Genomic DNA, 23,041 nt, shown 5'->3' on the forward strand with positions numbered 1-23,041 from the left:
CGGAGTCTTCGGGGACACGGAGCCAGGGGACCCCGGCGCCCAACTCCCACAGGGCGCTGGCTCTCCTTGGCCTCCCCTTCCCTCCCGGCATGCACCGCCCCGCCGCCCCCCCTCCCCCGCTGCCCCCCTCCCGCACTCCCTAGCTCCCCGCCCACCCCTCGCGCCCCTCAAGGCCCCTCCCCCGCGATCGCGCGCCGCGGGCCCGAGCGCGAGATGCCGCCGCCCCCGCCGCCGCCGCCGCCGCCGCCGCCGCCGCGAGTCGCCCGGGCGGACGCTCAGTGCACGGAGCGCGGAGGGCGGGGGAGCAGCTACGGGGGCCGCGGGAGCTGTTGGGAGGAGGCCGGGGCTGGGCTTTCTCCTCCGCCAGACCCCACCCCACCCTGCCGACCCCACCCCCTGCTCCTTCCTCCTCGGGGGCGCGCGCTCGGGCCCGCGCTCGGAAGTCGGGGGTCGGCGCCGAGTGCGGGCAGTGTCCCGGGTGGGTGAGGGAGGCGCGGAGGCGGCGCGCGGGGCAGTGGTCGGCGAGCCGCGCGGTCCTCGCCAGCGGCGCCCACTGGCCCGTTTCTCCGGTACGAGCCGCCGCCACCGCCCGGCGCGCGAGTCCGGCCCCTGGGCCCCGAGGCTCAGCCCGCGGAGCGGCCTCCTGGGGACGCCGCTGGGCGAGAGGAACGCGCCCGCGCCCTTGCGTTCGCCGTGGCCCAGCGCGCGGGCGGCGGGATGAGGGGCAGCGAGCGGGCCGCGCCGGCGCTGCGGCCCCGGGGGCGGCTCTGGCCGGTGTTGGCGGTGCTGGCGGCCGCCGCGGCCGGCTGTGCCCGGGCAGCCATGGACGAGTGCACGGACGAGGGCGGGCGGTCGCAGCGCTGCATGCCCGAGTTCGTCAACGCCGCCTTCAACGTGACCGTGGTGGCCACCAACACGTGCGGGGCTCCGCCCGAGGAGTACTGTGTGCAGACCGGGGTGACCGGGGTCACCAAGTCCTGTCACCTGTGCGACGCCGGGCAGCCCCACCTGCAGCACGGGGCAGCCTTCCTGACCGACTACAACAACCAGGCCGACACCACCTGGTGGCAAAGCCAGACCATGCTGGCTGGGGTGCAGTACCCCAACTCCATCAACCTCACGCTGCACCTGGGTAAGCGGTGACAGCCCTGTTCCTATTACTGCTCGCCAGCAGCGCAGCCGCCCGGTCACCTCCACCCCGTGGCCCAGCCTGCGGGGCTCAGACAGCTGCGGGCTGGCTCTGTGCGTCCCAGCATGGGCCACACGTATTCCCTCCTCCAACTTCTAAACTGGATCTAGCACTTAACATTCCGCGAGGGCCAAGATGCTTCGCTCTAGCATCTCTGTTTGCTTTTCTACTCTTTCGAACTTAACCGGATTCTCGCTCGCTTAGCGATTCGCCGTTTGGGCTGTTTTGTCCCTCTTTTTTTTGAAGCGTTAATCAGAAACCCCTATTCTCGCTTTTCTCCCTCCTAGCGGGGCCATCACAGCGCATTCTTGGGTCAGAGATAGGAAGGTCACCTTAAGCACTTTTATCTTGTTTAAATGCCCCTCTCCCTGGGTTTGAGCGTGATTGCTGTTTGCTCTATTGAAGAAGCTGGAGAGGAAAGGGTCTCTAGTGCCGGGAATTTGAGGGAAGCAAATGTCTTTACTACCGGTATGGCCTACGCGTAATTAAAATATAAATTCACTTTTAAGGTTATTGTTCTTCAGAGTTGTTCAGCTTTAATTAAGGACCACAAAGCTGTTTCACTGCTAATCCTGGTACAGAGAAAACAAAAGAAAGTGTGCACTCACTGTAATTTCTGGCCACAGTTTGGTCCCTGGGTAAAAAGGCTCTCCTTACTGGATTTCCTTTTACTTTGATTCAAAACAAGTGTAGAAACCTTTTGGAAATCAGGAAAAGGATGTATAGAAAACTGTATTGCTCAGTAGTGGATAAAGATGGACATGTTTATCCTAAGGTATCAAAATCATTTTTGATCCTAATAAGTTTTTCTTCACTGAAATAGAGAAATAAGCAGAATAATTCATTATTGTGTTTAACAGTAAAATATGTGTGAGAAACTGGCACCTGATTTGCAGGGCTTCAATCCCTATTGCAGTGAAAGAATTGATTTTACTGGCCTCTGGTAGGAGAACATAGGGCCCAGATAGTTCTTTTGGTCATGGTTTTGCATTTTTCTTTCCACTGCTCTCTGGCACATTAAACTTTACGTAAGTGGCAAGATTCCAGAGGAAGAATATAACTTACAAAAAGTGCTTTGAAAAGTAGTCAAACTACTGTGTGTGAAGTAAGTTTTAGAAGAGGAGTGTTTAGCACTATTTTATTTCTAGACAAGTTACTAGGAAGATGAACTTTGGGAAAACGAGTTCATAAAGTGAAACTCTGAGGCACCTGTTTTCAGAGATGGAAGAAGCAAACTGTGCTTCAGTGTTTTAAAGGTATTGGAAATGCATAGAACCAGCAGCGTCTTGGAACAGGTGCCTCCCCAGGACACAGCAAGAGTCCCAGGATCTTCTAAAACTTTGTGGGGATGCTGACTCTTTAGACAGCTATATTCTCTTATGTACTGTATATTTTATGCAATGTAATTTGACCAAAATTATTTTTATTATTTTTAAGTTTATTTATTTATTTTGAGGGGGGAGGAGGGGCACAGAGAGGGAGAGAAAGAATCCCAAGTACGCTCCATGCCATCAGCACGGAGCCTGATGCTAGGCTCATACCCCAGAACCATGAGATCATGACCTGAGCCAAAAGCAAGAGTCGGACACTTAACTGACTGACTGAGCACCCCAGGTGCCCCTGTATCCAATTATTTTTGTTGAAATTTTAACTTATTAAAATTTCTGTGTTGTATTTTGAATGCCTACAAAGTCTTATTTAACTATTTTTAAATAGTAAAATTTCAAAGCAAAAGCATTTGCTTGATGTTTCAAAGTGCCTGAGATTCAATTGAAAATTTCTGAATAAGAATCTGTTATGTAGGTTAAAGTTGGGCTGTCAGTCTTGGCCTTCTGAGTTTTCTGCTGTGGGTACTATGTAGCACAAGGTTATTTCAGGTGATTGCAGAGGTGGGTAAATTACCCAAAGATTACTTCTTTGTTACAAAGGTAACTGGTGGGTAAGACAGTAACAGTAGGTTGTTACTGTTGGGGAGCAGATATATTAATTTTGAGTCATGGTGATTTAAAGGTCAAAAGAAATCTTAGAGGTCACCTAGTTAGGACTCTTACATGACTTTGTACTCTAAAAATGTTTTACGCTTGGACTTGTTTTTGCCGAAAAAGTCTTCAGCTTTTGGTAATAATTCGTGGTAAGTGAAGTTCATAAAACCAAGGGTTCAAATAAAGTTATTTAAAATAGTTTCCATATGAATAGTGCAATTAACTGTAAAAACATTTACTTGAAACTTTTTAGGTAGACAATTTCTAAAAATTTGAGTAGAACTTATTGTACTTTTTCTTGGATCAGAAATGATGTCCTGGAGGAAATTGTGTGTGATGGAAAAGGTGGAAAAGAAGGGAGACTTGTGTAGTGGGGTTGATGTCTCAATCTCTCTCTCTCTCTCTTTCTCTCTCTTTCTCCTCCCTGCCCCCCAGCCCGTCCCCTTTTCCCTGCTCCTTTTTTAATGACAAGGATATATGTATACATGCAGGTTATGGTCTATAATTTATAGAAAGGGCTTTATGTATCATTGTGTGTTGTCATGGTCAGCATATTCAGTCCCTAACTTTAGTTACTCCATGGGCTCTAGCTAGCTGTTTCCCATGAATTCAAGTACCATGACTGTTTGTGCATCTATTAAATCTCCCATCCAGTTCAAATTTCACATACCCTTAAGCAAGTGATGCATATTGTGCTTTGCCCTTACAGAGCCTGTGAAACTCGAAGTGAGCAGGGTGAAAGACGCAGGGCTAGCCAGCACTTTGCTCTCTTCCTTTTTGATGTTGAACTTAAACACAGTAAACTTTAAAATAAGCAGAGTGAGATTGCACTTAAGTCGTTATGAGAAACATACATGTTTTGGCATTAATCATAAGTCATTTTTTTTCTTGTAAAAATAAAACATGACATGGTGAATTGAAACAGTTAAGGATAATGACTAGTGAGTCTCTTCCTCTTCAACTGCTAAGTTGTAGGAGACCACCAGTCAGTTTCTCATGTAGCCTTCCAGAAACTTTTCATGCATACACATGTATCTATAAAATTATATGTTATCCTTTTAACTGCTACCATTGTGTGTGTGTGTGTGGGGGGGGGGTAAGGCATATTCTAATTGATAGCAAGGACCAATTAGATCATTGTACCATTATCAACACTAGTACAAAAGCCAGGAAAATCAGTGTTGATTCTGAAAGCAGCCATGTCTTAAGCACCATATACAGTAATCCAGGGTGCAAAGTATCCTCAGATATAATCACATAAAGTTGCTGTGGGAACAAGAATTGCATTTTCTGCCTGTTGTGGAGAGAAAGCTCAGCCAGGCACCCTTTTCTAAAAAGAATTCTTATTTTGCATTCAACTTCTGGATCTTCTTTCCTAACTTTCTATATGGATTATTTGACTGCTACTCAAAAGTTTGGCTTTTGTGTTTTATAAGTTATAGTAAGTTTTATTAGTATCAGTGGGATAGTCGATAGTAAGATTGTAGCTGAGGATTTGCCTTATATTAAACAGCCTTTTTAATTAACTTGATAGTCATTGCGGATGGAAACTTGGCAGGCTGGGTCTTAATTTCGGAGGAAGGTAGCTTTCCCCCTTTCTGAAAACAATTAGATTAAGGAAGAGAGTGCCTATAAACCAACTCAATCAAAGTTTATGGAACTCCTAAAATTTACACCAAGACCAGATTTGTTTCCAACCTCCTCTAAGCTTTAGGACCAAACAGTGATTAAATGATACTTTTTAGCTAATATTTAGCTAAATATTAGCTATGTGTCTATGTGTGTCTATGTCAGAATAATTGATATATAAGGATATTACATTTTATTCTGTTTCATTCTTTCAGTGTACATTTAAAATTAAACAGCTGTTTTTGTTTTTGTTTTTTTTCCCCCCAGGACAGTCTTTGCCAGGTAGGTTCTAACTGTGTCAGGGAATAGTTCACTCTGGTGACTTCACTGTGGTATTTGCGTACCCTGAGGGGACACTATTTTAGTTTGTCTCACAAAGGCCTGATTTACATTTTGCAGGTTTCAACTTGAGAAGTTAGGGAGCTCTTCTTTAATGGCCAGTGGTTGTTGAACACGGTTTTATAAAGTTGCTGTTGGCTCTTTTCCTTTTCTACAATTCACTGCTTTTTCTGTGTATAATCTTCTCCAGGTTTCTAAAGCATTCAGAGAAACAATTTACACTTTAAGAGAGAAGTTGGAACTATAAGCACCCCCCCCCCCCCCCATTATTTTGTGTTTGGTCACATTTGTGGGAGGGTTGGTTTGACTATTTCAATTCTAAATCCTTTTAGGAAGTTGGATATGCCTTCTGCTATGTGCTCCCCCCCCCCCCCCCCGTGCATATGTTCTCATGTTACTGCCAAATAGTCTGCAAACATTTTTTAAATACCTACTAAATACATAGCATAGTACCTGATAGAAAAGGTGTATAAGATTGAAGGTCCCATTTTTCACAAGTTTACACTCTCTATTAGATGGAATTTTTGCATTCTGTTGTAATGACAATAGTAAGTCAAGAGTGCCTTTATAATAGTTTACAGTTTATGAAACCTCCAGTTTATTTTATCATTGATTAGATTTCCACAACTCAGTGAGGGCAAAGATGAGGATTCTGAGGTTATGATTTGCCAAAAGTCATGGTGGAGGGGTAGGTTTTTGACTCTTTAGTCTAATGCACTAGGCCCTGTAGCTCTTAGCTTCTCTAACAGATCTCTCCAAAGAAGGACTACTGTATTCCAGGCCAGCTTTAAAATACAAGTTCATGTACACAGTGATTCAGAAATACCAGACTCCTTTGGTTTTCCTCCTTTTCACTCTATTCTTTTTCACTTATATTTTTGGATTCTCTCCCCCCCCCCCACCTTTTTTTCCCCATGCGACTCACTCTCCTTGAATGAATTCCTCTTAATCTCAAGGCTTTCTTTACTGTTTGCAAATACCAATTCTAAACTTGTATCTCTAGCCCAGCTCTTTCTCCAGTCCTGAAGACTTGTTGGACATGGTCAGTTTGGGATGTCCAGAGACCATGTCCAAAACTACATTCATTCCTCATTGTGTTACCCAACTCAAAGTTGGATCTCAATGAACACACTACTGTTTAACCCTGAGGCTCTTGACCCAGTCTTTTGCCAAGTCTCCCATAAAAGATAACCAGGCTTGATAGGCTTTCATCAGTAAAATTACTTTGTTTGAAGAGCAGATAGGATCCACTGCTGGAGGCAGGTCAGTTCTGGGCAACTATAACCCCACCCCTTTCTTTCCCACCCATCCTTACTACAATCTAGCCAAGATTGTGCTCTTACCTCCTATATCCAGCCACTGTGTCTTTTGACTCCTCACCTTTATCTCTACCTTATTGTAGCTTTCCATTGAATTTCACCTGGATTACTCCAGTAGCTTTCTAACTAATTGGTGGTCTGTCTGCCCATTTTGCCTCTTCTATTCAGACAGCCACACTTTGGACTGAGTGATGGTTCTGAAATGCAAATCTGATGATGTCATTTCCCAGCTAAAATTCTTCAGTGGTTCCTCAAACTTTTAGGAGAAAGTCCGGACTCCTTGGCATAGCGTACAAGATACTTTAGGATCTGGGCTGTTTTTTTTTAACCTCTAGGCTTATGTTTTGTCATTTACATGCTTTGGTTTGGAACTCCTCTGCTAGGTATCACCACCTACAGGAATTCTTCCCTAGTTTCTCTGTCTTTTTACCCTTTCCCTACTTCTCTCAGGCATGGATTAGGTGTGGTGCTCACACCACCCTGTGGTATCTACTGTAGCACTTATCACGTGGTATTATATGTTTCTTGATTTGCCTGTTACCACTTCTTGACCATGAAGTCTTTGAAGGCAGGGTCAGGGACTTAGTCTTTTAATTCATTTCAGTGTAACTAACATTAGTTAATTGCTTGTCATTCCTCAGTACCATACAAATTCCTGGATGTACAGTGATTCATAGGACATTGCCCTGACCTCATGGAACTTGTAGCTCGGATGTGGAGACCTGTATCTCTAGACTGGAATATTGGCAAATTATAGCATTCTGGCCAAATCCAGCCCAGGGTTGCCTCCTGTCTTTGTAGGTACCAGGCAAATGTTTTTACATTTTTTCATTCAAAAATCAAAAGAAGAATGAAATTTTGTGACATGTAAAAATCATGAAATTCAAATTTTGGTATCTATAAAGTTCTGTTGGAACACAGTGAATTTCATTTCTTTTTAAATGTTTTATTTATTTTTGAGAGAGTGCAAGTTGGGGAGGGGTAGAGAGAGGGGGGACAGAGGATCCAAAACAGACTCTGCGCTGAGAGCGGTGAGCCTGATGTGAGGCTCAAACATCAAGATCATGACCTGAGCTGAAATCAGACACTCAACTGATGGAGCCATCCAGGTGCCCCAGTGAATTCATTTATTAATCTATTGTCTATGCCTGCTTTTATGCTGTAAAGGCAGAGTTGAGTAATTGCAGCAGATACTGTATGTCTAGTCCCTCAAAATCGAAAATATTTCCTATGTGGGCCTCTACAGCACACGTTTTGTGACTTCTGCCCTAGATCTATGCATTCTGTGTTTAATAATAAGTTCTAAGCAAAAAGGTGCATGCACAGAGAGCATTCACTTACCATTTTGATGGAGGCTGGAATTTTTGTATCTCCAGTGCTTAGCAACATGTCTGGTGTAGTGTTCTGTAAATGTATGTAAGTTAGTGAATAAATGAATGTCTGAATTATAAGAAGTCCCAAAACACTGTACATTAATTTAAATTCTTCTCAGCAATATGTTGGAGTTTGTGTGTATTTTTATTAGAGTCATCTATTTTCTTGAGATGTATGCCACTATAATAGCTAATATTAAATGTGGTATATGGTTCTTTTATTTCTATAGCTTTACAAGATGCACAAAGTTAGGTGTGGAACTAACAAGGAGTTGAAAGCTCTAGGATTGTCTTGTTTTCAGTAAAAATTAGACTTTTATATGATTTGAAATCATCTAGATAAATAGGTGTATACTTACATGAATATGCTATCTTTTCAGATTTGAATCTTACATGTGAATATGTATTTCTGAAATTTTAACATTAATATTGTGTTTTCTTTAGAAATGGGCCTACACATTTTACTTTAAAACATGTACTCACATGTCTATTGTTAAGATACCTTAAAGAGTTGGGGCACCTGGGTGGCTCAGTCGGTTAAGCGGCTTAACCGACTTCGGCTCGGGTCATGATCTCATCCATGAGTTTGAGCCCCGCATTGGGCTCTGGGCTGACAGCTCGGAGCCTGGAGCCTGTTTCAGATTCTGTGTCTCCCTCTCTCTGCCCCTCCCCCGTTCATGCTGTGTCTCTCTCTGTCTCAAAAATAAACGTTAAAAAAAAAGATAAAGGGCAGTTGTGGGGAAAAGTTACAATGAAATATCTTGTTTACTTGTTGTGTATGGCATCATTTTTAGTTTCTCTAATTCATTGGGGTACAGTTGGAGGACAGACATCCTGAAATGCCTGCAGGAAAGTGAAGAACCACGTTATAGTCGTTGGGCAGATGAACATGGTCACTTGTCTGGAGTTAACAGGCGCAGACCCAGCAGATGCTTCTCTACTGGCTCCTGGTCTCCAGCTGTACTTAATTGACAGCTCTGCCGCTGTTCTGTTTGAGTTTCAGAGAAAAGTGTCAGAGCTTAGAGCAGAGCTGTCTGTTTGTTTTTACTGTTCAAAATTCCCGAGAAGATTTTTAGGTTAAGGACTTTCTTCCCCTTGCTGCTCTCATGATTCTCTCCTTGCCTGAGTATTTTGTGAATTTGACTCTGATATGCCTTGTTGATGGTCAGTTTTTGTTGAATCTAATGGGGGTCCTCTGTGCCCTGGATTTTGATGTCTGTGTCTTTCCCAGGTTAGGAAAGTTTTCCGCTATGATTTGCTCACATAACCCTTCCACCCCTATTTGTCTCCCTTCCTTTTCTGGGACCTCTATGATTCTGATGTTGTTCCTTTTTAATGAGTCACTGATTTCTCTAATTCTTTTTAAATTTTTTTTTTTAACGTTTATTTATTTTTGAGACAGAGAGAGACAGAGCATGAACGGGGGAGGGGCAGAGAGAGAGGGAGACACAGAATCTGAAACAGGCTCCAGGCTCTGAGCTGTCAGCCCAGAGCCCGACGCGGGGCTCGAACTCACGGACCGCGAGATCGTGACCTGAGCCGAAGTCGGCCGCTTAACCGACCGAACCACACAGGCACCCCTGATTTCTCTAATTGTTAAATCGTGCTCTTTTGCCTTAGTCTCCCTCTTTTTTTTTTTTTTTTTTTGCTTCATTATTCTCCATAAGTTTGTCTTCTGTATTGCTGATTCTGTTTTGCCTCATCCATCCTTTGCCGCCGCACCATCCATCCGTGACTGCAGCTCAGTTATAGCATTTTTTATTTCGTCGTGACTAGTTTTTACTTCTTTTATCTCCTCAGAAAGGGATTCTAATCTATTTTCGACTCCAGCTAGTATTCTTATTATCGTGATTCTAAATTCTGGTTCAGACATCTTGCTTGTATCTGTGTTGGTGAAATCCCTGGCTGTCATTTCTTCCTGCTCTTTCTTTTGGGGTGAATTCCTGTTGAATTCTGTGGTTGTGAAGATTGTTGTGTTAATCCTCGGATCAGTTTTCTAGGTGTGCAGGATGGTTTGGTGTTGGTCTGGCTGTATTTCCTGGACACAAGACACACACAAGACTTCCATGCTGCTCCGCCATCTTGGCTTCCTCCCCCCACCCCTCCCCAGAAGATTTTTAAAGCTAAGGGATTAATCTGTCCCTTCTCTTAAATTGTCGGTTTCGAGGGGTAAAGTTCCAACATGACTGTGTGCTGGTTCTATCACCGTGCCTAAGCTGCTTGTTCTTAGATTTGTAAGAGGGCCTTGTGAGGGTCTGCAAGCATCTCCTTTCTTATAAAATGATAAAGTTAGATGTTTGTACGTTAGGTGTTACGCAATAAAATTGATAGCTTACTAAAAGGGGTTACCAGAAAACTCATTTATAGAAATGTCTCTGGGGTTTTAGAGTATTGTGCCAGACTTTGGAGACACTAATTAAGTACATCTGCTTTTCTTTCCATGGGCTCTTCCAGGGGGCCATCCTAAAATAACCGGGCCCAGTCAGCCTGGTGCCCTATGAAGCTACATATTCATGAATTAAAATAAAGCAGACTTATCTCTTTCTTAGACAATGGGGCTCTCAGATCTCTTGTGGGAGGAGAACCTTGTGGCAAGGCTGGGAGATGAATTAGGGGATTTACATGATTTCTTCTAAAACTTTAGGAGTTCTATTCCCTGGGCTCCCTTCTTTTACTCTGTTCCCAACTGTGTGGCTGCTTCCTGTTACACTGAAGGAAGCATTGAATTTTTGTTAATACCGCCTTCTTTGGATTTTTGTTATTTTATCTTTTTGTTTTGAAAGTTCTTGGAAATATTAATCCAGAATCAGTCTCCTTCACATTAAAAAAAAAAAAATTCTTGAAATAGAGTATACAAATGGTCTCATATAGAGTTCGAGATTCCATAAATTTTGTTTCGGGATAAGAAACCACAGAGTGTGTGGAGGTTTCTGTTAACCAAAGTGATTGTGCACGACAGTGACCACAGGGGAGCCTGTCCGTGTTTTCAGGGATGTGGTTAATGACCAGTCCTTTTCCTCCTTTATAGTTCTGACTTTATGTTTTGTATCTTGCATTGGGTGGAGGTTACATAGGTGTAGAATACATATGTGCAAATCCAGAGCCGTGCATTTGATATTTGTGCACTTTATTGTGTGAAATTATCCCTCAGACTAAAAAAAAGTTAAACTTTCCAGTCAGTTGTACAAAATAAAATACAGATGGTTTTGTTTGTTTCTGATATGATTTTGGCTTCAAATAGTAGAGCACAGAATCTGAGGCTTAATCATCTAAGATCTGTTTCTCTTACTGTCTTTCTGTTCTCTACCAGCAGTTGTTGGCCTTGGTAGGTGTTAACAGATACTTGTTGGGTGAGTGGACAGATGGTTTTAATTGAGGTGGCTGCGGAATGCTTTCCAGAAAGCATTCAGGTGAGCTTCATGGAAGGTCTCAGGAAGCGGAGTGTGGGGAAGGGTGCAGGAAGAGCAGCCATCTTTGCTCCTCTCACATACCTTTAAGCAGGTAGTGGTTTTGGGTGATGCTTTTGTGGCTTGAAGTGGTAAAATCAGAAGTTTGTGGCTTTTGCTTGCAGGCTTAGAGACTCCTCTAAGAATGTCTGCATGGCTTGTGCTTCAGTTACAATGTCTGGTTTTTATATAACTTACTATTTAATTTTTGTGGGGGAAATCTAAATGTTCTATAAGTTACTTAAGCGAAATGTGAAGACCCCATCTTCTTTCCTTTGACATGTTCTGAGTAGTGGCTTCCTCTCATTGAGCCTTTTATTTTATTTTTTTAAAGTTTATTTATTTATTTGAGAGAGAGGGGCAGAGAGAGAGGGAGAGAGAGAATCCCAAGCAGACTCTGCACTGTCAGTGCAGAGCCTGATGTGGGGCTCAAACTCACGAGCCGCGAAATTGTGACCTGAGCCCAAGTCGGACACTTAACTGACTGAGCCACCCAGCCGCCCCCTCTCACTGAGTCTTTTAGAATAAGTCCGAAGCTTTAATTGTGTGGCTTTTTTAAGAGTTTTATGAAGTTTTGTGAAGTATTTCCAACTAAGTGAAAAGAGCTAGCTACTCAAATTGGGATGAACTTATTAGATTGTAATTCTAATTAGAGGACAGAGGTCCACAGTAAATAAGGTGACCCCGGTGAAAAAATTCTTCATTTATGGCTGTTGTAATATGGGATGTGTGGGTAACAATAGATGTTGACACATGTTATCTTCAGGTAATTTGTAATGTGTTTGAGGAGAGAAGACAAAGACATTCACGCCCAGGAAATCAATGGGGGAATATAAGCATAGTAAAAATAATTCAGTTGAAACTTTTTCACATGAAGGAATACTTGCAGAGCACTTTGAAGAGTGTAGATTGAAGTTAGCCGGGAAGAGCTTCTTGGGTCTTGGAGAAAAGTAGTGGATGGGAATTGGAGGGCTTTCCAGGAAGGGTGAGTTGTTTAAATAAAGATCTAAAAGTAAGCAGATAATGGTGAAGGAATTATGTGCTTTTCATGGAGTAGTGGAGACATGTATGATGGGTTTTGAGGAGACAAGGATCCTGAAAACTGGGTGACAAAAGAAAGCAAGTTACCTTTCATTGAGTGCTCCCTCATACCTTTTTGAATACTCAAAATAATTGAGAACTGTTGTTACCCTCTATGGAATAATCACATAAGATGACTAGTGACTTCTCTGAGGTTGGGATCTAGACTTGTGGTGGATAGGTTATGCTCTTACTGTTCTACCATGTTAGACCCGATGAGTGATAGAGAACTAAAGACAGACCTTTAACTGGGAGTGAAATGAGAGTATACCAAACCAAAGGTTTCCCTGAGAGGCCTCTGCTTGAGGAGCTGTTTGTTTGGGTGGCTACTTTTATTTTGTATTTATTTATCCTAAACATTTGTTTATTTTTGAGAAGGAGAGAGCACGAGTGGGGAAGGGGCATAGAGAGGGGAGGACAGAGGATCCAAAGCAGGCTCTGCACTGATAGCAGTGAGCCTGACATGGGGCTCAAACTCACGAACTGTGAGATCATGACCTGAGCCGAAGTTGACGCTCAACCGACAGCCACCCAGGTGCCCCTGGATGGCTGCTTTTAAAAATTTTTTTTTTTTTCAACGTTTATTTATTTTTGAGACAGAGAGAGACAGAGCATGAACGGGGGAGGGGCAGAGAGAGAGGGAGACACAGAATCGGAAACAGGCTCCAGGCTCTGAGCCATCAGCCCAGAGCCCGACGCGGGGCTCGAACTCACGGACCGCGAGATCGCGACCTGGCTGAAGTCGGACGCTTAACCGACTGCGCCACCCAGGCGCCCCATGGATGGCTGCTTTTAAAAAGGGCTTTGCGCTTGTTTGTAAAGAACAGGGCATTATTGGCAATGGAAGAATTTTAGGTTTGGGGTACTTACACTAGCTTTATAATTTAGCTGTTCATGCTTCTAGGAATTTCTAAGGAATTTATTGAATTTCGGAATGAGATCCTGGGTTTTGTCAGTGTGTACTGATAGGAAAAGTGTACCACATACTCCATTTCTTGAAGGGTGGTCAGGGGAGTGCCACCTTATCTCCTTTCTGCCTTATCCACGACTCTTCTGGTTGTTGAGAACTGCCGAGTTTAGTTAGGTTGCTTACTTTATCTGACATCCTTCAAGATAAGACTGCTAGGTCCATCTCCAGGTTTGATTTCATTTCCATTCTGCTGCAAGCACATTCTAACTCTTACATGGTAGCTTTTTTGTTGTTCAAGTTTGATAACTAAATAGGTATAACTAATCTTTTACTGGTTGATTGATATGTGGCTAGTATGATCCTAGGAGATTTCTCTGCCAGTGTTTTCATCATTCAGGCTTAGAAAGTGAAGTCCTTCACCTTGATTTTTTGTATGTGGTAATTTGTAAATCTGTAACTGTCTATTGAATCCATCTATCTTATCTGTGTATCTATCCTTTATTCAATTTATATCTCCTTAGTTTCTCCAGAGCATGCTGAGCTAAGGTTCAATCGGGGGATTCTTAGAAATCCTAATTAATTAATTAAATAAAACTGAAGAAGAGGTCATAGTTCCCACTTAGATTTTGTACTTTGTGCCTCTCTCCCACTACATACTATCTCCACTTCTTGAACTCAAGATTCTAGGATTGGTTTTTCTTTACAGATGTGAGTTGGCTGATTGCATTTTAATATTACTGAATCATAATCTTACCTTTTCTGCTTTTTTACTGACTTGCTCAGTACACACTGTATTTCTGTGATACATGTGGTTACATCATCATATCCTAGTGATTAATGATTTTTAAAGGTGCATGCCCCTTTCTTATGGGAGGATGGATGGGAGGGCACCCATTGCTACATTTGAGGGCTGAGTGTTGGGCTTAAAATGCACCCACGCCCCTTTTTGCCGGTTGGCAAAATATAGAAGCAGAAGTATTTTCTCAAAGCTTTTCCATCCCTTTTCTTCAAAGAGAATGAAAGGATCCTATTCCCAAGAGAAGAACTTCACAGTTTTTGAAGAGGGGGTAGTGATATCTTGATGAAAATGAATTGAACCACTTTTATTGGGCTTTCTATTCATTAGCGGAATTAGGAAGTGATATTTCCGTGTTCTGGCAGCACAAATACTGATTAGAGGGAAGAGTGGTCTGTGCAGATGTTCTCAAGATCTGAGATCGTCTTATTATCAAAAACTGTTAAGGAATAAAGAGTAATTTGGCAATGTAAGATGACTGGATCTAGATCTGGATTTTTATGTTAGGGTGTAATTGCCTTGGTTTAGCAGTTTATCTGTCCACCTGTATGTCAATGCCGTGGCCCCTCCCCCAGTGGCTCCTGCTTGTGATGGACCTTATTCTCATAGGACTGCTGACCTCTGTTGTTTTGGTGTCACTGAGTTTTTAGATTGTTGTTTTTTTAATGCCAAATCTGGACCTGGTAAAGATGAGTATCCTGAAAGGGCGTTGGTGGGGGGAGTGAGCTGGAGGAAGTAGGGGGGGTGGGGAGTTGGAAACCAAAAGAGCAATTGTGTAGTTTAATTGCTTTGGTCATATGATTGCCTTTCATGGGAAAAGGGACATGTTCTGCACGGTTGAGTGTCTAGGATTAACTTCTAGAGTGTCTCTGTACATAGTTTTGAATTTTTAGTGAATATTTTAGATAAAGTCTGTTGAAGACCAAATTCGTAGATCTCTACTGCAGATTTTGAAAGTTTCTGGGAACATCTGTAATACAGCTGTAATAAAATGTGTTTACTTTATCAGGATTGCTTTAGAGGCTCAAGCTGGTTTGTTTACTGCTCTTTTCAGCATTTTTGCCACATGCCAAGAAATAAGTTAGCATCAACTCCTGGAGGAATTTGGGGTCATTCAGTTTTATGACCATTCTAATAAAGTTTTGGTTTTAAACTTATGTCCACTTTAAAGCTCTTATATCCTGGCACAAGATCTGGATGGTGCATTCAGAGTACCAAAAGATGGACCGAGTCTGGAAATTGACATACTTTCCAGATGTTTAGAGAATGTAGTCATGTTTTCTGTGTTGCTTTTTTTTTTTTTAAATGTTTGTTTATTTTTGAGAGAGCATGAGAGCAGGGTAGGGACAGAGACAGAGGGAGACCGAGGATCTGAAGTGGGCTCCGCGCTGACAGCAGAGAGCCCGATGTGGGACTTGAACTCACAAAATGTGAGATCATGACCTGAGCCAAAATCGGATGCTCAACTGACTGAGCCACATAGGCTCCCCCTCTATGCTGCTTTTTGTGTTTTCCTATGTGTACCTGTATCTGTGCTTTCCTGTGTTTTTATAGGAAAGCCCCTTGGGGAAGGGGGAATCTGCTCGTTGGTTTGAGAATAAAATAGGTATTAATTTTTTTTCATGAAATATTTTGAGTTGGTATTGCCATTTCTGTGAAAGAAAGGAGAGGCAACTTTGTTCCCATGAGGGAGATTGTTGGGAAGGGTGGTGGTGGGGTGAGACTGTGGAAGTAGTAACTGAAAGCAGACTTATTCACATCTCTAGTGATTTTAAATTATGAAACGGGTCACTAATGTTCTGAATCAGCAGCCTTTTAACCATGCCTGACTAAATAGACCTTGTTTTTGAAATTCACAGCAGTGCCTAGATCCCTGCTGTCTTTTTGTCCATCCTGCTAACACACAGCTGTTTTTGTTCATACATCATTTTGTGTTCAACTGCCTGGTTGCTTCCTCAGGTCCCTTTTATGGTGAATAATGAACACATGGGAGTTTGAACACCCAAGTGTGTGGTTATTCAAACAGGAAGTCTCAAGGAAGCACAGTAACCTTGTCAGAGGAACAAAAGATGGAACTGGAAAGGCCATTGATGATTCCAGGCTTAAAACATCTGCCAGGAAACATCTGACAGTTTCTAAGATACACACTGCACCCTCCAAATGGGATGGTTTATTTGGAACTTGTTCCATTTGTTTTAAATGCTTGGAGTATTAAGCCCTAATCTAGAAATGGAGGTGAAAAAAGAAGTAACATGGCGTTGGCATTAAAGACAGGAAGGTGGCTCTGCCTGTGGGGATGACCGAGGGTCCTTGGGAAGAAGGCGCAACAACTCATCTTTACCGGAAGGAGCAATGGGCTGCACCCAGAAACGGTAGATGGGACCTGACGGGGGCTGCCAGAGCTAATGGGGTTGGGTTAAAAATGATTTTGTGCCAAGCCTTTGATTACTGAGCACAGGAGGAGCATGAGATAAAGAAGAATGTGGGTTCTGCATGAAGAGCGTGTAGTCTAGTGGGAGAGCAAGAATGTGTATATCAACAAATACACTCTGAGGAAAAAAAAAGTGCCATACGAAGAAAAGGAAAAAAAAAAAAATCCCATGGGACTGCAAACGGGATCTGATTATAGCTGATCAGGGTAAGTGACTTCCCAGAGCATTTATCCAGTGACCTTTCTGATTCCTCCCAACCTTTGAAATTCCTTGATTATGTGATAGAGGACTTAGAATGAGTCAAGTAAATCCTGGTTTTAGATTAAAAAGTGAAAATTAAATCTGAAAGTTAAAGAAGGGGGAACTCTGGGTTGACAGCAGTTCACCTTAGGCAAGTTGGGTGATGTGGCAGCTGAAGAAAATTTGTTTTGGGCTTAATTAGAGGAAGCAATAGTAGTATTCAAGGGATACAGGTTCTGTTCTCTGTGTGACTGAAACTCTGCCCTTGGTTCCAGCCACAGTCAATGTGTCCACACAGCATGGGCGCTACATCTTTTCTTGATGCCATCCTTTTTTTTTTTTTTTTTGGCTACCTTCTAATTGTCCTTTAGAACTTATGGCACATTACAACTTCAGGAAGATTGTACTGGTTTCTAATTCCTCCTGCCCCTCCACAGCACATGCATTATGTTGTTAGATCCATTCATTTCTAGAAATCCATGAACATTGTGCATGCCCGTGATGTAAGAGGTACCATATTGTTTTCTGTTTCCCCTATTTGAGTTCATTGAGGACAAGACTCATCTATTGATTTCTTTTTTATATAAATTTTTAACAGTTTATTTGAGAGAGGGAGAGAGAGAGAGGGAGCATGCACAAGTGGGGGAAGGGCAGGAGAGAGGGAGAAAGAGAGAGAATCCTACTATTAGTGCAGAGCCTGACACAGGGCTCAAACTTACGGACCATGAGATCATGACCGGAGCTGAAAATAAGAGTTGGATGCTTAACCTACTGAGCCACCCAGGCGCCCCTCATTTATTGATTTCTTAATTCATTCACCTAACAAATATTTATCGAGTGCCTGTTGTGTAAAAGGCACCACAAAGTGCTGGAGACAGGGCAGAGAAGGTGACGTAGCTCTTACTTTCTGGGTGAAAAGTCAGAGGACCTGACTTGAGGAGGGTTTCACTGGCTTTCTTTTTTCCATTGACTTTTACATCCATAGTCTATAATATAGTAGTTTTCTTATAGTAATAGATGGCTCAAAAGTTTGCCGAATGCATGAATTCCTATTTCTATGAGGATATGGCCACAAGATGCAGATGAAGGTGAGAAAGGGCAGTTTTTTTCCGATTATCCCAAGATGGAGTTTGCCTTTCAGATAGGGTTCTTGAAAATGGACAGGTAGAATGGGATGGCTAGTATATGGTGTAGCTTCCTCATCAGCATTGTTAGGTAAAGACTAAGGCCTAGTAGCAAAGAGCCCCAACAATAAAGTAGGTTTAAAAAGATTGAAGTTTTGTTTCTCTCTCACATGGTAGTCCTGAGGTAAGTGGGTCGCAGGATGGCTGTGATCCCACAGACATCCTGGGACCCAGGGTCCTTTCATCTTCATGACCTGCCATCTCTTAGGGTGTTGTCCTTGTGTGTGTGGTGTGGTTGAAGTTGGGTGATGGGTATCTCTGTGTTCCAGATGGGAGGATTCTGCGGAAGAGCAAATGCCTAATTCTTAAGACCGAGACCCGAAAGTGGCATACATCGTTGTATCATCTGTCATTGGAGGGCATTTAGTTACCTGGCCACCTCATACACACAGTGGAGGCTGGAAAATGTAGTCCAGTTAGGCAGCCTTGTACCCTACCATAGGTCTGTGATGGTGACCGAGAGGGAGAACTGATTTTTGCATATGGTTTTGGTATCTGCCACACTTGTACTCGGGCGTTGTTCTTGCCAGCTCCAGTACTGCAGCCTCCTTTCTCTCTCAAATTTCGGTCTCCCTGAAGCACCTTGTTCAGAGGGTCTAGAAAAACTGGCAGATGCGCCCTTTGTGGACCCTCATATTCTAGGTCTTCAGGAGAAGACCTGAGAATAAAGGAGGTGCACACTCATTCTGCTCTTCTCAGTATGCAGCTTTCATACCCCACATTTGCAGAATTCATTTTCTGCTGAGTCATCACCAGTTTCCATTCTCATGGTCCCCTCTTGGCACTGAGATCTTACCGTGTTGGTGTTGAGTTTACCTAAACTGATGGGCTCTGTATCAGATCCATCTTGGAGGTGCATGCCCCATGCAGGATCATTAAGTCTTGATTTACTTGGCAGTGCTGAGCATGTATGTTTACACTCAGCTGTGAAGGATGAATCAAAGCTGTTTTAAAATCTAGATGTGTTTTAGGTATGAGAATTCCAGAAGTGCTAAAACTGTGCCTATTGTTTGTACCTCTCGTTGGTCAATTGAACATTGTTTTTTTTTGTGGAATCCTTTTAAGTGTATTTATCTTTTTCTTCAGTATGTCTTCATTGAGGGCAGGAACTGTGTTTTAACCATTAGTTAGGTCAGCAACTTAGAGCTAGGTGCTGGACTTAGGGGAATCATAGCAAATTAGTCAAATGGGTGTTTCTACATGGAATGTACTCACATTTTAGGCTGATTAAAGACCATAATGGCCTCACACTAGTTCAGTTTGTGTTTTGTTGTCAGATGGTACAAAAATGCTCTTATGTTAGGCTTTTTTTTTTTAAGTTTTTAATTTATTATTTATTTTTGAGAAAGAGTGAGTGCGAGCAGGGGAGGGGCAGAGAGAGAGAGAGAGAGAGAGAGAGAGAATCTCAAGCAGGCTCTGTGCTGTCAGCGCAGAGCCCAATGTGGAGCTCAAACTCAGGAAACTGTGACATCATGACCTGAGCCAAAATCAAGACACTTACCCGACTGAGCCACCCAGGTGGCCCTGCTGTTAGGATTTTTGAATGTAGAGTCACAGAGATGAAGGATTATGGACTTGCATCACATTTGATTATATAAAGTATAGTACTTTTTATAGATAATGATAAGATTACTAAAGACTAAAAATTTGGCACATAGTTGGCATTTGATAAATTTGTTTTTTAAGTAAGTGAATAAGGTCCATTTAATAGAACTTTTATTTCCTTAGGATGAATTTTAACAGGTTTATTCTAAGTTAATTTGAGTGGAGGGGTTATTAAATTATGGTAAGAATATTTAGAAGTACAATTATGGTATTACATAAATATTTTTAAAAAGTAGTAGTGGGTGATTGAATTCTAACAAAAAAATTACCTATTTTAAGAGAAAAGTATTTCTTTTCTCTATGGGTGTTAGTTCATTTTTTATTTTTGATTGTTTTGTGTAAAAATGCAGTTTCATCTCCATTGTTTATGCACAGATCTGTTAGGTACCTGGCTGCATTAAAGCCATTTCATTTGAGATACTTTTTGAATTGGAAGTTAATTCTGCTATTCATCTTGTTCTATGATGACTGTGTCCTTCCTCTTGCCACACTCTATGCATCTCCCTATCTACTGATCTACTGAATTTTCTTTCTCTTCAGTTTTTTTTTTTTTCTTCAGTTGTTTGAAATCAGTAATAAGTTGGTGTCTCTGGGAATCCTTGAAGAATCACTCATGTTGAGGTGACTATATAAGTGGCTGTCAATCATTGCTTTTGCCTGTAGAGTTCCCCTCAGTGTGGTTTTTGCTTTCTAAAAGGTTGTGGTGTCCTTGAAGTCTTTTTTTTTTTCTCCCCCTCCTTGGTCAAACTCACTGTCTATTTACTGAGAGTCCTTAGCTGTCACCCTTTGCCTAAAATATGTTATCTTCTGGGCTTTATCATCCCAGTTTCTTTTGGAAGGAAATTGCCTTCACTATAAATTCATTTCAACATTTTAGAAGGATGATGATACTTGTTGTACCACTCTTTGATAACTTGAGCATACCACTTTGTTCTGGAATCTTTTTAATGTGTATTTTGTTTATTCGTATGAGCTCATTGAGGAGAGGAGCTATGTTTTAAACTATTAGGTCAGCAATTTAGAGCTAGGTCCTTGAATTGTGAACTCATAGGCATTTGAATATTCTTTGGGAGACCATGGCTCTGGAAGAGTGTTAGGAAGAGATATGTTTCCTAATCTTTGGAGAAAGACCACAGAGCTGTTTTCTCAAAATTTAAGACATCATCCTTGTATGGACGGTAATAATAGAAGACCTGCCCATTTGTTCTGATGAACTTTCTTTCAAGAACAGGAACATAGCTGAAACCAACCATAAAATTGTTTCATTTTAAGCAGCCTCCTCTTCCTTTCCAGGATGCACAATGCCAAGTTAAATACCTTTCTTTTTTTAGAATAGCAGAGTTTCTCAGACGGACACTTTGAGTTTCTGTTTCACTAAATATAAAGTCCTGTAAAGTAGGTGTTTAAATTCCTTCTTCATGGCTTTTGAAAATTATTACAATGCAGTGCTTCTCTTGTAAATACTTAATACTGATTGCCAGTGAACTTAAGGAATATTCTTTTAGGGAGAAAATCCTATTGTCACCTGGCCTACTGGTTCTCAGGTACTCGTTCGTAATAAATGGAATCATCTCTGGAGTTTTTTATGTTTTGTTTTGAAATACATATGGTCAGCTCTGGATTAGTATGAAGTGATGTTTTTGTTTACAGGTAAATACAAGCTAAAACAGGTAATTGCATTGTGCAGCAGATACTCTGTTTTAGTGCACAGAAATCTGGAATACAAATGAAAACTTCTCCATGAAGTGGATCAGTAACTGTAGGAACATTTCTATCTAACTTACCCACACCAGGTATCCACTATGGCCAATTTTGTGTTTTATTCTCCTGCTTTAAGAAGAAAATAGTTTTATTATCCCTAAATAATGTATTACTTGTTTTTGAGGGTTTTTTTTTAATATTTATTTTTGAGAGAGAGAGAGAGCACAAGCAGGGGAGGAGCAGAGAAAGAGAGGAAAACAGAATCTGAAGCAGGCTGCAGGCTCTGAGCTGTCAGCACAGAGCCCAACATGGGGCTCGAACTCACAAACTGGGAGATCGTGACCTGAGCCAAAGTTGGACGCTTAACTGACTGAGCCACCCAGGTGCCCTTTGTCTTTGAGTTTTATAAAAATGGTATATGTAGTCATCTGCGATAGCTTTTTTCACTCAGTACATTTCTAAAATGTAGTTGTAATTCATTCATTTTCATTCCTGTGTAGCATTTTCTTAAGTGATTATACTAATTTATTGATTTTCCTGCTGGTGGACCTTTTTGTTGTTAGTATGAGGAAAGTTCTAGGAGCATGCTCGTGCTTGTCTCCTGCTGCTTATGTGCAAGAATCTCCTTAACTGAGTTGATGGGTCATAAAGGTATCTTCAGTTTTATGAGATAATGCACATTGGTTTCTACAGTCATTGTGCTGGTTTAGATGCTCACTAGCAGTGTTGGCAGACTGTTGATCAAGATTTGGTGTTGTGAGATTTGTAAATTTTACCTATTTGGTGATGAAAAGTTGTTTCCCATCACGGTTTTATTTATATCTTTTCATGTGTTAATGTCTTTCATGTTCCCTTTCCTGTAAAATGTCTCTTTGTGGTTTTTGACCATTTTTCTTACTGATTTGTAAAATTCTTCATCTATTCTGGATACTAATCCTTTATCAGCTACATATTGTTCATGTTGTCTTTTTATTTTCTCTATGTTATTTTTTAGACAGAATTTCTTAATTTTAGTGATTGAATGTATCAGTATTTCTCTGGTAGTTATATGTCTTATGGAAGAAATCTTTCCTAGATTTTATTTTAGGGTCTTCTAAAGTTTTAAAATTTGCCTTTTATGTTTAAGTTCTTAATTCACCTGAAATTCATTTGTGTGTTGTCTTTCTTTCTAGGGCTAGTCCCTTTTAAACTAATTTTTCTTTTTAAGAAATAATTCTAGCTGTCTTTGGGCCTTTGTTCTTTCATGCGAATTTTAGAATCGGGTTGTCAGTTTCCTCACTGACACTATTTGGATCTTGATTGCAATTGCATTGACTTTATTCTTTTGGTTGAATTGACATTTTGATAATATTGAGTCTTTCTGTCCATGAGCATAGTATAATTTAGGCCCTTTTTTTGAATTCCAGTAATGTTTTATAATTCTCTCTATACGAGCTGTGCCTTTTTTTTTTTTTTTGTTAGATTTAGTTCTGGATATATTTTATTATTATTTTTTTTTGCTATTAAAATTTTTTTCTAAATTACATTTTCTAACTCTTGCTGATATACAAAAATGTAATTGGTGTTTTTATGTTAATCTTTTTTTTTTTTTTAAGTTTATTTTGAGAGAGGGAGAGAGAATGCATGGGAGGTGCAGAGAGAGAAAGAGAGAGAGAATCCCAAACAGGTTCCGCACTGTGACAGTGTGGAGCCTGAAGTGGGACTCCAATTCACAAACCATGAGATCATGACCTGAGCTGAAATCAAGACTCTGTCGCTTAACTGAGTCACTCAGGCGCCCTTGTATATTAATCTTGTAGCCTCTTCCTTGTTCTAA

The 23,041-nt window shown here is 41.6% G+C and overlaps 1 protein-coding gene across 1 annotated transcript in view; it reads left to right on the plus strand.

The window, feature by feature from the left end:
* Positions 1-581: 581 nt before the first annotated feature.
* LAMC1 (laminin subunit gamma 1) overlaps positions 582-23,041 on the plus strand; it is a 129,137-nt gene continuing 106,677 nt past the window's right edge. The window contains exon 1 of the mRNA XM_025920948.2: positions 582-1,132. Within this exon, the coding sequence (XP_025776733.1) occupies positions 718-1,132 (415 nt within the window). The 5' untranslated portion in view covers positions 582-717. The remainder of the gene's footprint in view (positions 1,133-23,041) is intronic.

The sequence above is a fragment of the Puma concolor genome, chromosome E4, assembly GCF_028749965.1.
Source record: "Puma concolor isolate L17-30 chromosome E4, mPumCon1.1.hap2, whole genome shotgun sequence".
NCBI classification, from domain to species: Eukaryota; Metazoa; Chordata; class Mammalia; order Carnivora; family Felidae; genus Puma; species Puma concolor.